At 37.0% G+C, this 17,804-nt stretch overlaps 2 protein-coding genes across 2 annotated transcripts in view; one reads left to right on the top strand and one right to left on the bottom strand.

The window, feature by feature from the left end:
* abcb8 (ATP-binding cassette, sub-family B (MDR/TAP), member 8) overlaps positions 1-17,804 on the top strand; it is an 842,402-nt gene that overhangs the window by 626,792 nt on the left and 197,806 nt on the right. The gene's annotated exons all lie outside the window — the stretch shown is intronic.
* On the bottom strand, positions 12,290-14,484 carry LOC127528372 (zinc finger BED domain-containing protein 4-like). The gene is made up of 2 exons (XM_051928907.1): positions 14,193-14,484; positions 12,290-13,238 (listed from the first exon to the last, which is right to left on the bottom strand). Exons 1-2 carry the CDS (start codon positions 14,333-14,335, stop codon positions 12,881-12,883), a joined length of 501 nt encoding a protein of 166 aa, XP_051784867.1. The 5' UTR covers positions 14,336-14,484; the 3' UTR covers positions 12,290-12,880.

Raw genomic sequence — 17,804 nt, 5'->3', positions numbered from 1 at the left:
TTAACACATGTGCAATTAAACGTGTGCATTTACGGGGTGATTTCTCAGGCTTAAAAGCTCGCCTTTTATCAAACGCGGGAACAAAGGTAAATGACGTTGTTCACTGTCTTTTAATACTGTGTAAGCATACATATTAACACATGTTCAATTAAACGTGTGTATTTACGGGGTGATTTCTCAGGCTTAAAAGCTCCCCTTTTACTAAAAAGATAAATGCAAACTGTTTTCATTCTGAAGGGCACAAACCACGTTAGATTTCAGACGTTAAACGCACAAAAATGTCGGTACACCAGATAAATAAGCGCAACATATTATCAGTTGTATTGTATGCTTACAATACATATAGAAATGTGTTAATCGTTAACTAATATTATGGGATGGTGTTTTTCGACTCGCGCCTTCATTTAAACGATTGCATTTCTTGGTGGGTTTGCGTAGCTTATTGTCAATATCTTTACACCTCTTTTTAAGACTTAATTCAAAAAGGTTTTCTTTTCTTCTTAATTAAAATTTAAAAGCAATACTTCACCGCTGCAAAGCCCCTCTAGCGCTTACGTCCGAGGTTCGATTACCGTAAGCGAGTGCAGTGAGTGTGTACGCCTGATGAGCCAAGAATAAGGGGGAAAGACGTGTCGCGTACTCTTTGCATTATTTGACAGTAAACTATTTTCAATCATTCTATGATCTGCTTCTCACAACTGAAGGCACCGTGGCTGATGTTACCTCACTTGCTGGCCAACCATAAGCGTTACCTGGTAGGTAACCAGCCACTCACTTCACTCCCTTACGGGAATCGAACCTCGGACGTCAGCGCTACAGGCAAAGACCCTAAAATTGCGCCATGGCATGTGGTTCGTTTATTTGACAACATGTAGATCGGGGTAATTACATTCCGCGCCACGGCGTGTGGTTCGTTTATTTGACAACATGTAGATCGGGGTAATTACATTCACGGCATTCGTAGTCTGATTCACAATCTGATTGTATGGGTGGTTACCTACCAGGTAACGCTTATAGTTGGCCAGCAAGTCAGGTCGAAGTGATCACTCGAGTGAAGGCAGCTTCACAAAAAAACAGATCCTTAACAAACTGTTATTAGTATATTTTCCCTCAATTGAAAAAGGTTTTCTTTTCTTCTTAATAAAAATTTAAAAGCGGTACTTCGCCGGTGCGAAGCGCATGGATTTGACCGACTGACACATACAGACATATTCATGAGTGCAGGTACTTCGGAAAGAAAGCACTGTGTAAACCTAAAGTTTAAATTAAGTTCATAGACCTACAAAAGGTTGCCATTCATTTGAGGCAGGATTGCTTTTCTTCTGTACAACTATACGTTGCATTCTCAAGAGTGTGCTTGCACGGCTTCGGATATAGATATATATATGTATGTCTATATATAAATATGTAAGCTTATAAGTAGTGCCTTACTTCTCTTTAAGAAAGGAAGTTGTAATGATACTTGATTTAAACGATTCCATGTCTTCCTGGGTTTGCTTAGCTTATTGTCAATATCTTTACACCTTTTTTTAAGACTTAATGACTGAAACGGGCTTTCACGAAAAAAGTTAGGGCTTTGCTACAGGATACACCCTCCACAAGTTAAGCAATTAAAAATAAAGGTATATATTTCTGTTTTATTTAAATCTTTTAAGTTCGTATGCATAGCCCCATTTGGCTGTTTAATTTTTTTTTTTCTTTCTTCAGTAATTTTTAATCTCCTTAAAGAAAAAGAACATATCCATTTTACTTTTTTTGTATCTCTTTAGTAATATTTTAGTGTAAAAGGATAACCAGTATTTAAACCTTTTATGTTACTTTATACATTTATTTTACACAATGTTGAAAAATTAATAAGAAAGCTACATATTTTGGCAGCTGCTGCTTTAATTTTCAATGAAATGAAAAAACCTCTCCAAGAGAAAACGTCAATGAAGAAGAAACAGTTTGCACTATCTAAAAATGAGAAACCCTCATTTATAAAAGTTTGCTGCAGATGACTTAACTGAAAATAAATGAATAGTTCCTATGTGTATAATACATATTTATCTATTTTACTTATGCCTTTATTCCAGCAACTTGCAACACCTGAGGTACAATTTGTTACATTCCTTTTGTTTTTTGCAGCACAGGCAGGTGAAGTGACTTCCTCAGGGTCACACAGTGGTGTCAGTACCAGGATTTGAACTGACAAGCTCCGGGTTTACTGAAATATTACTGAAGAAAGAAAAAAAATGAAAACGGGCAAATCGGGCTTTGCATACAGATGTCCATCCATCCATTATCCAACCCGCTATATCCTAAATACAGGAGCTAATAAGTAGATAGATATATATATATATATATATATATATATATATATATATATATATATAATGTAGATATGTAAATTTGTATATGTGTGTATATATATATATATATATGTGTGTATATATATATATATATATATATGTGTGTATATATATATATATATATATATATATATATATATATGTATGTATATATATATATGTATGTATATATATATATATGTGTATATATATATATATATATATATGTATGTATATATATATATATGTGTATATATATATATATATGTATGTGTATATATATATATGTATATGTGGATGTGTATATGTATATGTAGATATGTAGATGTAGATATGTATATATATGTATATATGTATATTTATATGTTTACATAACCTCTTTAACACACTACTTCTCCGCTGCGAAGCGCGGGTATTTTGCTATATAATATATGTGTGTATATATATATGACAGCAACACTCATAACAATGACAACACAATTACATTGACAATCATGTTACGTTATTTTTAAAATGTTTCCTTTACTTTTTCATAACCTCTTTAACACACTACTTCTCTGCTGCGAAATGCGGGTATTTTGCTACTCTATAGATATATATATAGAGATATATAATATATATATATATAGAGATATATATATATATATATATATATATATATATATATATTATATATCTATATAGATATATATATATATATATATATCTTATGAGGGGCCGTTCAGGAAAAAAAGATTTGTTAGTAAATATATACATTGGTTTAGATGTATATATCGGTTCGGATACATTGGTTTGAATATATACATTGGTTTTAATACATCCGTTCAGATATATATATCGGTTCACATATATACATTGGTTGGGATACATTGGTTCAGATGTATACATCGGTTTGAATACATCCGGTCACATATATATATCGGTTTAAATACATTGGTTGAGATATATATAAATTGGTTTGCATAGATCCATTCTGATATATATACATCGGTTTGAATACATCCGTTCAAATATATACATTGGTTTCGATATATATATATTGGTTGATATGCATTGATTTCGATATATATATATTGGTTTAAATAGATTGGTTTAAATATATACATCTGTTCAGATACATCCGTTCATATATATATATTGGTTCAGATAGATCTGTTCAAATATATACATTGTTTGGGATTTACGGGCAGGCACAACGTGGCCACCCATGTTTAGCATCTCCCTTTCACTTCATCATTGCTTCAACACTGTTGTAATTATTGTGCATATTTTATGCAAGTAGCATATGCCTGTCTGTCGCGTTTTGTTTTGTAAGCCCTCTTGGTTGGGGGTCCTCGATTTCAAAGCACTTTTTTTTTCCTTTCATTATTTAAAACACTTGCACAGATACCCGCCTCTTCGCCCAGCTCCGTCCCGCCCCGGCTCATTGAACCCGCCTCACTCGCTCCCTCTTGTCCCTCCCATGACAGATTCTTCTCAAAAGCCGAGTTACCGGAAAGCATTGATCGCAACCGCAGTATGTCCCATTTTTTCACCTCATGAGACACTGGTTTATCAGTGACCGAAAGCCGCACGGTGATATCTGTTATTCCGCATTGGCAGCATTTCATTAAAGGGCGATATGCTTCAGCAAGGAACTTAGTCCCATTTGCTGAAAGGATGTTATGGAGGAAAACAATGGAGTTGCTTTGTTTCTTTAAAATGTTGATCACGGATCAAAATGACCAGAATATTCCTGCTTCACAAATAACTGACGTTTAACTGTTTTTATAGTAAAACTGACAAAACGACACACGTGCACACACACGCAAGTACACGCACGCGCACACACTTAAACTCACAAATCGTGGGTCCCACATACTACTGATTAAGTGTATGTGTCAGGGGCGATCATCAAGAGACGCTGGTTTATCATTAACCGAAAGCCGCCCGGTGATTTCTGTTATTCCGTATTGGCAGCATTTCATTAAAGGGCGATCTGTTTCAGCAGGGACATTAGTCCTGTTTGCTGAAAGGATGTTATGGAGGAAAACACTGCAATAGCGCTGTTTCTTCTGAATGTTTATCAGTGATCAAGGATCAGAATGATCAGAATATTCCTGCTTCACAAATAACTGATGTCTGTTTTTATTGTAAAACTGGCAAAACCACACACACGCACGTACACACACACAACACACACACACTCAAAGTCACAAATCGTAGGTCGCACACACAACTGATTAAGTGTATCTGTCACGGGCGATCATTTTTTTCACCTAATAAAACTTTAGTTCGTCAAAGTTAGAAAGCAGCAAGGTGATTTCTATTATTCCTTATTGGCAGCATTTCATTTAATATAATGATATAAAAAATCATACAAAATGGTATAGAATCTGCATCGTAGACTTATTTTTTGTCATATTTCTTCAAAGAAGTCTTTAATTAGTTTGCTTAAAAAAATCTTACGCCACACCTGTGAACCGTTGAAAATCACTGATCTTAATCAATCAATATATATTTGAACCGGTGCTCTAAAATATCTGTGCCTCGTAGAATTCAGTGTCCCTTCTCTTAGGTGCACTGAGATGTGATTGCTGTGGAACTCCTCTTGTTCGCGTGCCTTTGCGCGCCGCTTGTCTTTTGTTTTAATGCATGCTCTGTGCAAAATGCTGTCATATCTTGTTATTAAACATGCACGCGCAGCGATGTCCTGATGTCTGCGTTCTAAGGCTGCAAGTATATTAAACGCTATTGACGTTTTACCAAGGTGCTCTGTGATTCAGGGCAGACAGTAAACTTTGTTAAAATGATATCGAAAAATACCAGTCGTCAGTTGTATTTTCAGTCGTTTTGGCGTGTTTACTGTTCTGTTGCCAAAAAATTCTTCAACGGGGCTCATCAACAAAGAAACATGGATAGTAAGATTTAGTAAAATATCAGTAATAATAATACATTGCTCGACACCCAGTAACACTTTACAGACATTTAAAAGACTGCTCGTTAAAATAAATGTAGCAATCCATTGTCATGCTATAAGTGATAGCTTGCTCTTAAACATTTGCACAGGTGGTTTTTCCTGGGGATAAAAAAGGAAAAAAAAATCCATGGGAAAGGCTTTGTTGTTGAACTCAAATTTCACCTCCGCCATGTGAGTCATTAAAACTATTGGAATGAAAACGCTTATCTCATCCACATGGTCGGGACACTCATTTCCATGGCTGCTGCAGAGCCGTAAAATGTATGTCCTCTGACTGCTGATTAAAAAATGAACACTATATATGAATGGAAGAGAAGGTCTGTGATACGGTTTGCATATTTGCAGTTGGAGATCCACAAAGGGAGAAAAAACGAATCACGTATCATAAAATAGTTTTATTCCTGAGCTTTCAACCCCTGTCAGGGGTCTTCATCAGAGGATAATGCTTAGACTTACAAGAATCAAAGGCAATATATAGCAACACATTCAGTGGGGGGTGGGTGGAGGTGACTAAGTCAGTATGATCAAAGGGGGGGGGGGTGGTGTATCGTTTAATTAAAGTGCATATGTCCTTCTTAAGTTGGCATATGCTGGGTTTATGTCCAAGTGTCTGTTGATGGCATTTTCATCTGATAGCCAAGACTCGGCCAACTCTCTGGCGCTTTTTGTACTGGCCTTAAATTTTACTTTTACGTTGTCCCAGTTGAATGTGTGTCCTGTCGATTTAGTATGTGCATATATCAAAGAGAGCGCGTCCTTTCATATATATATATATATATATATATATATATATATATATATATATATATACACACACACACATATATATATAATCTGTATGTGTATATATATGTGTGTATATATATGTGTATGTATGTGTGTGTGTGTGTGTATATATATAATATATATCTGTATATGAATGGAAGAGAAATATATATATATATATATATATATATATATATATATATAGCAAAATACCCGCGCTTCGCAGCAGAGAAGTAGTGTGTTATATGTGTATATGTATATATATATGACAGCAACACTTATAACAATGACAACACAATTACATTGACAATCATGTTACGTTATTTTTAAAATGTTTCCTTTACTTTTTCATAACCTCTTTAACACACTACTTCTCCGCTGCGAAGCGCGGGTATTTTGCTAGTATATATATATACATACATATACACACATACATGCAGTTTCAATAACATAGAAATCAATATAAACAACATTAAGATCATTATCATATGAGTATATGAAGTAATATATAAGAAGCACATTTCATATAAATATAAATTATTAAACCGTAAAATCTTCTTCTGTAATGTGCTACCGTGGCTATTCGTTTGTCTGTCCAGGATTTTAAATCACCTGTACCTCGCAAACCGTTTCACCTATTGACTTGAAATCTGGTACACATATAGAACGTCACGTCTACTATCCGCTTTATGGGTGATGATTGTATTACTCTTTTTATCCATCCATCCATCCATTTTCCAACCCGCTGAATCCGAACATAGGGTCACGGGGGTCTGCTGGAGCCAATCCCAGCCAACACAGGGTACAAGGCAGGAAACAATCCTGGGTTTTTATCTTTATTTTATTTTATTGTAGAATCAACTCCTATCTGCGCACACCAGGGCGGCCGTGGGCGGATGCGTATGGTGTATTCACTCCACGTTATCGTGCATTGCGCTGTCACTGGTATTTTGATAAAAGAATTTGAACAACATATAAGAAGCGTATAAATTATTAAACAGTAAAACATTAACATTTAAGAAGTAAAGTTACATTAAGTACTACTGCAGTGCCTTCGGGTATACCTCATTTTTTGTTTGCTCATTACATGCTTAAATGTATACATTTTTTGGTGCACCTACCCGAGAACATGCGACATATAACCGAGCGTTGGAGAAGCATGGATTTTAAACACGCGTTGAGTTCATCTGCTGGTCTCTCTCGTGAAATAACTGGTAATGTTTGACTAAAATCTACAGCGAGTAAAACGACATTACCTCCTATTTTTTTTTTACGATCTCTGAGATCTTGCTTTTTTCGGTTCAAGGCTTCATAAGCTCTCTTATGTTCTATGGTGTACTTATCCCAAGCCATCATCTTTGAATGTTGCAAGACTTTTGCCTTGTATGTAGATCAGGGTAATTGCATTCCTAGTCTGAATCACAATCCGATTGTATGGGTGGTTACCTGGCACTGTTGGGTTGCTACCCGTCCTTTAAAATACGGAATCGTCCCGTATTTGAGAATGAAATTGCGCGTCCCGTTTTGAATCAATACGGGACGGAATTTGTCCCGTATTTTTTTTATCATTTTTTTTAAAGCAGCGTCTCATGCAAATCATCCCACACGCATTTTATGAAGATGCCTCCTTTCCTACTTTTGATTGGGTAATACTTGATGCCATCGTTAGTTTGATTGGTCTTTTTAAGTATCCAGTGAGGAGGGCGGGTCTTTTAAGTAGAGTCTGCAAACTGTTGGCACTGGGATGTGGCACCCGCTGCAGTATGCGTCCCTTATTTTTTTGTATTAAAAGTGGTAACCCTACCTGGCAGGTAACACTTATGTTTGGTCATGAAGTCGTCTAAAATCAGCCACGTGCCCACTTTTAATTGTGAGAAGCAGATATATATAGCCAAATTCTCGCGCTTCATTGCGGCGAAGTACTGCTTTTAATTTTTTAAGAAGAAAGTAAAACCTTTTTAAACGGATCGAAAATATACCAATAACAATTTGTTAAGGATCTGTTTTTTTGTGAACCTCGCTTTTCACAGCTGTCCCGCTACGGCGTGTGTTTCGTTTATTTGACAGTATGTAGATCGTGGTAATTAAATTCATGGCATTCGTTTTTTGAATCACAATCTGACTGTATGGATGGTTACCTGCCAGGTTACGCTTGTGGTTGATCAGGAAGTCGCCTTACATCCGCCACGTGCCCTCTTTCTGTTCCCAGAAGCTGATCATAGAATGGTTTTAATAGTTTACTTTCAAATAATGCAAAGAGTATGCGACACGTGTTTCTCCTTAATTCTGGGCTCATCAGGCATACACACTCACTGCATCCCCTCTCGAGAATCGAATATCGTCAGCGCCAGAGTTGAAGCCCCAAACGTTGCGGTCAGCAAGTCGGCTAACATCCGCCATGTGCCGTCTTTCAGTTGCGAGAGGCAGATCATAGAATGGTTGAAACTGTTGCCCCTAACGTTGCGTTACGGCGTGTGGTTCGTTTATACCTCGTGTCTTCTCATTAAACTTTTATCTCGCGAATATGTTATTGCAATCCGCAGCGGGAGCGTTTCTATAAACTTAATTTAAACTTACATTTTACACCGTGCTTTGTTTCCCTTATGAACATGCTTGTATGCTTCACTCGCTCCCTTCTCAATTGTTTAATGAATTTTTTGTTCTTCGCTGTTTGCGGCTCCTCCTTCATTTGTCCCTACTGCGTTCTCAGTCTTTTCATGTGATTACGTGGGAGGCGTGATGACGTGACACTCAACTCCTCCTCCCACGGCCATCGAGCTGCCGTCCATTACAGTATATTGTGAAAAAAAAGGTTCCAGTTATGACCATTATGCGTTGAATTTCGAAATGAAACCTGCCTAACTTTTGTAAGTAAGCTGTAAGGAATCAGCCTGCCACATTTCAGCCTTCCACCTACACGGGAAGTTGCAGAATTAGTGATGAGTCAGTCAGTCAGTGAGTCAGTGAGGGCTTTGCCTTTTATTAGTATAGATCAACCCTACTAATCTCTGATTCCTTCTCAGGCATATAAAATTTGTAGACAGAATTTTTCCACCCGCAAGATATCAAAAATCAGAAAATAGTTTCTTACAAGTGTGATCATGAAAACATTGGGGCTTAGGAAGAACAGGGCTCTTAGGCTTGAACCAGTGTGCAGACACCACTTACACGCATTGAGGGAAACAAAGAAAAACAAGCATGTAGTGTCAAAGGGTAGTGAGACTTGAATAGCTCGTGCATAAGAACATTAAACCCTTAATGAGCAGAGTAAAAACAGGTAATTCGAGTGTGGACAGCCACAAAATGATAGAAACAGGATCTGAGATTAGGAGCGATATGTACATTTTTTAAACCTGCTTATCTAGAGCAGGATTGCAGGAAACCTGAAGCCTATCCTAGCTGCTTTGGATTGTGGTATAGCGGGTCCACAGCTCCCGTTTAAAAAGGCCAGTTTTAATAAATAATCACCGTACTCGCGGCTTAGCAAGGGGGCGTGGTGGTGTGTGGCCGAAGCGGTTCCTGAGGAGTTCGTGGCGTGGGCGTTTCTCAGCTACGTGCACAGGTGAGAGGCGGTCCACATCCATAATTGTTCCCAGGAGGTGCTGATCGCTGCAACTACCACGTTCCCTTCATAAATAGAAGTGCGAGTCGGCTAAAGAGAGAGAAGAAAGGAAAGAAAGAAACGGAGGTTGCAGGAAGAAAGCAGGAAGCAAGGGAGAGAGAGAGAGAAAGCCGGTGCGGGAGAGCGAGTGAGTGAAGGCTCGCGTGCAGCTGAACAAGGAGCCTGGGTGTTGGGCCAACACCTGGGGAGTAGTTGTAGTGGTCGCTCCTGCTGAGTTAATAGCGAAGAGTGGGAGTGACCGGAAGGCAGATGACTCTCCACATAAGGCCGCGGAAGGCAGCGGGAGTCGGAACTTGGGGTGTGTATTCCCCAGCGTGGGTGCCCTGGTTGCTGTGGAACCCAAGTCGCTGTATGGATGAGCCTACCGGAGCCAGGGGTCGGTGAGGTGATCCGATCAGCTGAAGCAGGTAGAGAGAAGGTCATCTGCAGGTAGGACGACTCCCCTATTGAGAAGCCCAAACGGGAGAAGCAGGGGAGTTGCCAGAGGAAAGAAGACACCGGGCTGTTTTGGTTTTAAAAGATTGCTTCCTGCGTTATTTAACGTCGTCGTTTTAAAGATTTTTTCTAATGGATTTTAACCTCCACTTTTCACTATTGTTTTATGGATTACTAGGGGGCTTCGCCCCCTGCTCGCTTCGCTCGCCAACCCCTGTGTTTGGTTTTCCGGATACACACTTTTAAGATTTTTTTTTCTTTGAATTGTTGCTATTTCATTAGTTTCACTTTTATTTCAGAACTTCTGTAAAAACAATATTTGTAATCTTGCGAGTCCCAATATGCTGAATCTTAATGAGGTCAGGACAGGTTTCTCTCTTTGGAATTTCAGCACAGACAAAACGATCTATATCATCAGCAGTTAATAATTTTTTTTTAAAAAGTAAAATAGTAAGTAGAGTTCTGCATTGGACTTCTGTCTGTAAAGTCGTGCTATTTTCCTCTCACAGTTCCAAAAGTACATGGGGTTACCAAGGTGATACCCCAGCTTTTGTCTAGGTTTTTGTACAAGGGCTAGACAGAACGTTTTTGACTCCTGGGGTTAATGTAGCTTTTTAAATAAGCAGACAGATAAATATATATACACTAACAAAGTAACCAATAAATGCATGTGCGGTAAACTCCGTTTTTGAAATTCTCAAGATTCTTTATTTGTCACATGCATAGTTATACAGGACAACACGCAGTGAAATGCATCCTGATCCGCTTATCAAAAACTGTAAAGTTAGAATATCAGATTAACAAAAAGTCATAGATTGAAAGATAACAGTATAGTAGAACATAATAAATAAGTAAAATTATGTGAATAAAGTAGAATTAAGTGTTAAGGTGCAATAGTGTAGTAGTTATTGTGCAAAACCAAAGTTAGACTGGTGCATAGTTAAATGAGGTAGTTTGTTTGTTTGCACTACTGCGATCTTTCTTTTTTTTATATTTTCTAATTTTCCTACTTTCATATCCTTTAACTTTCTCCACATGTGTATAGCTCCATTTTTTTTTTTTTTTTTTTTTTGAGCCTTTCTAATTTCACTGGTTTCATAGTCTCTAACCTGCCCTGCATGTGTTTAGCACCAACGTTTGTAAACGTCTTTATGAAGTTCTACTTTGTCATTTTCCTCATTGTCTTTTAATTCTGAACCGTACAGTACAATACATAGCACAGAATAAATCCTCAATACAGTATAAAAATAAAAATTCTATAAGTACGGAGTAGAATTTCACATTAGATGATATCACATAATATGATTTGGATTTGTTTTAAGTCCTGGAGACCTCATTCATCAAGCTGCCTCCCCCATTTTGCCATTCCACATCTGAAATAGCGCTAATCCAATGAAAGGACCCCTCATTCCCACGTCCCCATTCATCAGGGATGACTTTACCTTAGGCAGGCAATCTACAATTTAAAGAGATTGCTATTTTCTTGTGAATTGTTACATATGTATTATTTTCACTTTTACTTTAAAAACTTTTGTAAAAACAATACTTGACCTTTGTTTTCGGCCACGTGCGTGGTTACATCTCTTTCTTCCCAGACATATAATACTGCTCGTGTTGTGAAGTGTGTTGCGGCTGAACGTACGCTAAGGATATGCCTTTGGATCATTTGCTGTCTTTTTGCTGCTTGCTAGCTGCCTCTTCTGCCTGTAGCATATCACTGTTTTAAGAGCTGGGAACCAGAGTTATTATAGTTTTGACTTTTTTTGCTAGTTTTTATTTTTATATTACTTCAGGTCTTAATTTTAGTTTTAATTTAGTTTTAGTTAGCCTTCATGCCATATTTTTAGTTTTAGTTTAGTTTTTATTTTACAAAGTCATTTTTATTTTATTTTTATATATATTTAGTTTCAGTTTTAGTTTTAGTAATTATAGTATGGTTAAAGCAATTTTGTGGAGGTTAATTTTTGTGCCACAATGAGAGAACTGTAGACTTAATAATTTTGGAAATAACATTTATTTAATGTCAGTAGAAACCTATAGGTATGTCCTGTTAAAAAACAAACAAAAATAAACCCAGATACTGAATTTGAACTGACTGTGGAACACACTGCAGTTTTGCATGCAAAATAGTAATCCTAATTTAAATGGTATAATTGAAACAAATGCTTCTTTCTCCTTTGCACAATTTACTAAAGCCCCACCATAACAGTGATACAAAACAGCCTGACTGATTCAATTATACATCTTTCTGTTAATTTTCAAGAAAACTCTGTGCTCTAGAGAAATGGTCATTCTGTTTCGCAATCCAGATGACAACTGTCCACAAACTGAAAATATGCGTTCAACAAATGCTTGTGAGGCCGGGGCACACACAAGGTCCAAAGCCACAGGGCTAAGTTTAGGATACACAGCCACCCTGGCTTGCCAGAACTGAAGAGGATTTCCAGTAAAATCCCCCTGCCTAACCTCCTCCTGATATTTCTGCATTTCAAGTGGAGCACTTTCAGATGGCCTAGGCTGGTTTTCAGGGTTTAAGCTATTTATTTTATTAGCCAAGTACTTGTATTTCTGAAGGACTGTAATGTTTGCTGAAACGGCTACTGTTTGTGTAGACTCATCTTGTTGTGCTTCTATGGTGTGATTGTGTTTCGCTGCCTCGGTCAATACAAATAACTCTGCTGTTCTTTTCAAAGATATTAGTTCAGGAGACTGTAGGGTTAGAGAGACAGTTGGATCCATTAGACATGCGGCTGCAGGGACTGGATCAAATTAGTCACTAATGGGATCTAACAGACATGTAAAACGTTGGCGCAAACACTTGAGAAGAGCTTGTGCCAAATTTTTCTCTCCACTAGTTGACTGGAGATGTGCCTCCAGGTTTAGCAGGGAAGGTATCACCTCTGACAGAGACTGGCTATCTGTTTGAAGCTGATCTGTGTGCATGCCAAATGGCTCCAATACTTTAAGTTGGTTTTCCAACTTGGCCCAATCACTGGTCAACAGTGTATCTATCCCGAGTTCATCAAGAACCTCATTAAGTGTAGCTTTAGTTTCCAGAAGTCGCTTCAGCATGTCAAGTGTACTGTTCCACCGTGTGGGGCAGTCACGAATCAGTGTTCGGCCACACCTTTAGAAACAAACAGAGAATAATGTCATTGTAATGAAAAGGTAAGAAGTTTAAACAAAATAATCACTTATTCTTAGTGCATCATAGAATAAGTAAATGATAATTTTGGTCAAAGCCACTATTATTATTATTATTATTAGTCACTATTGGTGTGAATTTCCCCTTAAGATTAATAAAGTATCTATCTATTTATCTATCACCACTGTGGTTGCAGGATTTTGTTTTGTTCAGTTTCACAGTCAAAGAGTCATCTTACCTCTGTAACTGATCTCATTTAATAAGCTGGCCTCATTTTCTCTTCTCATATTCAGAAAAGCTTTAAAGTGTGATTTTTTTTTTTTTTTTAAATAAAATATTTAGAAATATTGGCTTTTTCTATAGTACAAATGGTCAATTCTTTGTGATTTTCCAATTAATTTGTTCTTTTTCTGTCTAGTTTAATCCCTTAATTGTACCATGATAATAAGCAGACACTGGGGCAAACAATGTTGAATGCTAAAAGCTGTCTGCCTGCCACAGCTTTTCCAACAATAGTAAATAATGGAATACATAACCAGAAAAACTGGAAATGAAAAATTATGACAATGATAAAATTCTTAAAAACCAAGATAAAAAGAAATTAAATTGTTACTGTGTACCATACTATGTACCAATGCCTGATGCAGTTTAATAACATTTTTCCAAACTTAGTTTTATAATTTGTATATGGACACCAAATCTGGACAATAACTGCTCAATTAGGCTAGGAGTTCAATTAAAAACAAAACATGGCTGTAATGAAAACCTGCAGTCACATGGCGTTCCCAGGATTGAGTTTGAGAACAATTTGTCTATGGGATTACTTACTAAATATATATATATATATATATATATATATATTGTAACTCAGATTTTTAGATAAAGACAAGCCTGTTGTCAAGTCAGTTAGTATTATAAAACAGGCTAAAGTCACACCTTTTAATCATTTGCTCATTTGCTACCGAAGATTTCCTGACAGAATGAATAAGGTTCCTGGCTTTGTTAACAGCAGAACTGGCTCCTGATTGTTTCATGGCATCTTTCAATGCAAGCTGAAGTGTGTGTGCCATACAAGGCATACGTTGAAACCTGGATATGTCTCCGTCTTCAAAGAAGTCTGTTGATTCTGTTAAGTAATCAAATAAATCACAGTTCAGCTTAATGTGTTTTAGGAAATGTTTTTTCTTGGTTCAATTTTGTCTTTTCTCCAATGTAGATTTTATGTATATTATTTATTACATGATATTTAATTTTATATATTTGTTTTTTTTCAGTCTTGTAAAAAACTTAAAGCTGCATTGAATCATTTTGAAATAAATAATAGTTTTTATTATTTATTTTACACACAGCCTCCAGAATCATCTATTAGGGTGGAGTGGCGGCTCTGAGGCTAAGGATCTGCACTGGCAATCGGAAGGTTGCCGGTTCGAATCCCGTAAATGCCAATAGAGACTCTGCTCTGTTGGGCCCTTAAGCAAGGCCCTTAACCTGCAATTGCTGAGCGTTTTGAGTAGTGAGAAAAGCGCTATATAAATTCAAAGAATTATTATTATTATTATTAAGTTTAATCTATAAATATAACACTACAAAAGAAATAATTTTTAAATATGATAATTTATAACTATTTTACCAAGACTAATTAAAATGTAATGTGATGTATAAATGTGCTAATGTGTTATATTATTACAAAATATAACAGACTAGAGAGACAATGGATACATGTTGGATGGTTTGCTGACCATTTATCATACATGCCACAATCTTGCTGCCTGAAACAAAAAGTATCAAGCAGAATATACTGAGCTACTTAGCCAATATTTTTTAACTTACCTTGATCAGAGACGCTCATCTCTTCTTCCTCTATATCCGAGTCCGACTCAGATTCAGTTGAATCCAGCTCGATGAACTGCTGTGCAGAATATTCTCCTTGCCTCCGCTCTTTCCGTAGTATATCTATAGCTTTTACTATGTTTGCTCCATTGTCTGTCACTATAATCATAACCTTGTCTTCTGTTATGTCCCACTCATCGAGAGTACTGTCGATAGCGTTTGCCAAAGCTTGTCCCGTATGTGGGTGACATATGCGTCGTAAACTTAACAAAGCATGCTGTGCTTGGTTTGTTGGTGAATGATAAAAGCATGCAGAAATTCCCAAAAACGAAGCCATCAGACCCTTTTTACTCCATCCGTCTATACAAAGGGTTAGTTTCCGAGCTTGTTGGACCATTTCTTTGATACGCTGTGTTGCTGTATTCATTTTATGTACGATGAGCGCATTTATTCGTGCAGCATGTGGCATGCTAAATTTGGGATCAAGAGAGGAAACAAATTTTCTGAATGAAGGCAAGTCACACAGCCTAGTAGACATGCCAGTTTCAATAAACAAGTTTACTTGGGCGTCTTCACGTTTTTGGTGTTCAGCTGAGTTTGTTCCCCAATTTGCTGTCCTCTGCAAACACGATATTAATGTCTGCTGTCTTGTATGATGTGTACTAGAGGTTGCATGTATACTTAAATTGCACTCGCTTTTCAGCCTTTCTTTTTCTTTACCCAGAAATATCTCGTAGGCTAATTTGTGATAGCTATTTAGGTGCACTTTAAGGTTTGTTGGGTTTTTACCTTTAATCTGTACAGCACACAACGCACCCTGCTCCAACACTATGCACTTACTGTTGTTGCTTTCAGCATTATATTCGAAAAACTCCCATACGGCGCTGTGTCGTTTTCTTCCGGACATGTTGATCGCTGATACCCTCTGGTCAGATAAAGTTTATATACTGAATTTCACCACCTACAGGGCAGGACTGGAAGTTAATGAAAATGCAAAAATAGATTCTGCCGCGTTCTTTCAGACATGATCACGAAAACTAATTTTTTTTTTTAGAAATTATTTTATTTCACTTAGTCTTTTAAGCTACTGTAATCGTTCCGTATCGTTTTAGTTTTTCATCTCAGTTTTGTTATTTATTTTATTTCAGTTTACGAAAATGTTTTTTCATTAATAGTTTCAGTCTTCGTTTTCGTTTTAGTTTACGATTATTACCTTGCTGGGAACACATGATGCTTGCCTGCCAAAAGCAATCAAACAACTGCTAGCTTAGAGGTCTGTTGACTTGTTTTAAATGATGGCTGACTGCCTGGTCTTGCGTGACGTTGTAAAAGCAATACCTGTCTTTTATTACTGGCCCCTGGCGTGATTTAATTCTTTCTTGCAGGATGTATAACGCTGCTCGCGTTTTCTAAATTTGCACCTAGATTATTGTTTTTCTTTGTAGCATTTTTTTCTCTCCATCGCTTTTGGGTCTCTTTTCTCCACGCTTTTCTTTCTTCTTTGTTTAATCGTCGACGTTTCATTTCTACCCTATTCATTTCTACTGTATTGACCTTATACACTTTATATGCACTGAGAGCCCTGGAGCTGTGTGTGCTGCATGACTGCCTTTACACTACTGATTTGTTTTTTTGGATATTGCTTGTAAGTAGGGTGTGTCTTGCAAGATTCTCGTTCTATGTTCCCGTGAGACGCACCGTGGCAGGTCTCTTTCGTCTCGTGGGTCTTTAAATTATCTTTCGAGAAGATCACGTATCGTAGACTATCCGGACAGGGGACAGGATTTCTTTTTATAATAGAGAGGTTTATGTAATGAAGACTTTTTAGAAGGCACTGCACTTTATTTAATATGAACATTGTTTTTGTTGTTGTTTTAAATAAAAGCACTTTGCACTTTTTATACCATCCCCTTGCTCCATTGTTGTGTCTTACTGCGAGCTCATTGGTAACATTACCGACGGTGCAGGGTTCAAGGACTCCCGGACAGAAGATGGGAGCATGGAGTCGAACCCGCATCATCACATGGATACGAGGCAAAAAAAATCCCTGGTATACAATATATATGACATGGCTGATGTTAATAAGAAAAAGTATGATGTTTTAGTTTGAGGGAGAGAGAAATTGGGCAAATATTTTAAAATATAATTCTGCCACTGGATTTTTTTCACAGTATTAGGTATTTTGAGCTGTGAATGTAAAACTAAAAAGGATAAATTAATAACTACAGAATAAATATAAAAACACATTAGTATGTTCAGTTTTTCACCAGTTAGCAGACTCTCTTCACCTACTTACTTATACAATTGAACAATAAAGACATTACCAACTCAGGAATTTTACGTTTGTATCACTTCGTTCTTAAACGTCCTTTCTTAAAACAACAGTGATTGGTCAGAAACAATATGCTGATCGTATTTGTTGACCTAGTCAGTCACTGGATCAGTGCTGTTTTATTTTCAAAAAGGATTTCTCCTGTGCAAAGTGGCAGGTGAATAATTGTCAGCAAAATGCAGGCACCTGAGGAATAAACTGAAACATTACTCACTTGTGATTTTCCTGTCCATACAGTAAAAGTTTTGTTGATCAGCACATTCCGACTTCAGGGGTTTGAATTGCATCTTGATATACAAGAAGCGCAAAGAAATGCGGCAGCTCATCATAAAGACATCATATTCATATCCAGCCTGGAATTTGGCTTAGAGTGTGCAGCTGTATTA

This window comes from Erpetoichthys calabaricus, chromosome 6, assembly GCF_900747795.2.
Source record: "Erpetoichthys calabaricus chromosome 6, fErpCal1.3, whole genome shotgun sequence".
NCBI classification, from domain to species: Eukaryota; Metazoa; Chordata; class Cladistia; order Polypteriformes; family Polypteridae; genus Erpetoichthys; species Erpetoichthys calabaricus.
The sequence above is the reverse complement of the archived record's forward strand: the minus strand, read 5'-3'. Positions and strand labels throughout refer to the sequence as shown.

Bases quoted from the DNA above. Each gene is read 5' to 3' on its own strand.
- LOC127528372 (XM_051928907.1), bottom strand. From the start codon at position 14,335: ATGCCTTGTATGGCACACACACTTCAGCTTGCATTGAAAGATGCCATG. The intron at 13,239-14,192 runs GTGTGACTTTAG...TTGTTTCTAAAG, and splicing joins AATGAGCAAATGATTAAAAG to GTGTGGCCGAACACTGATTC.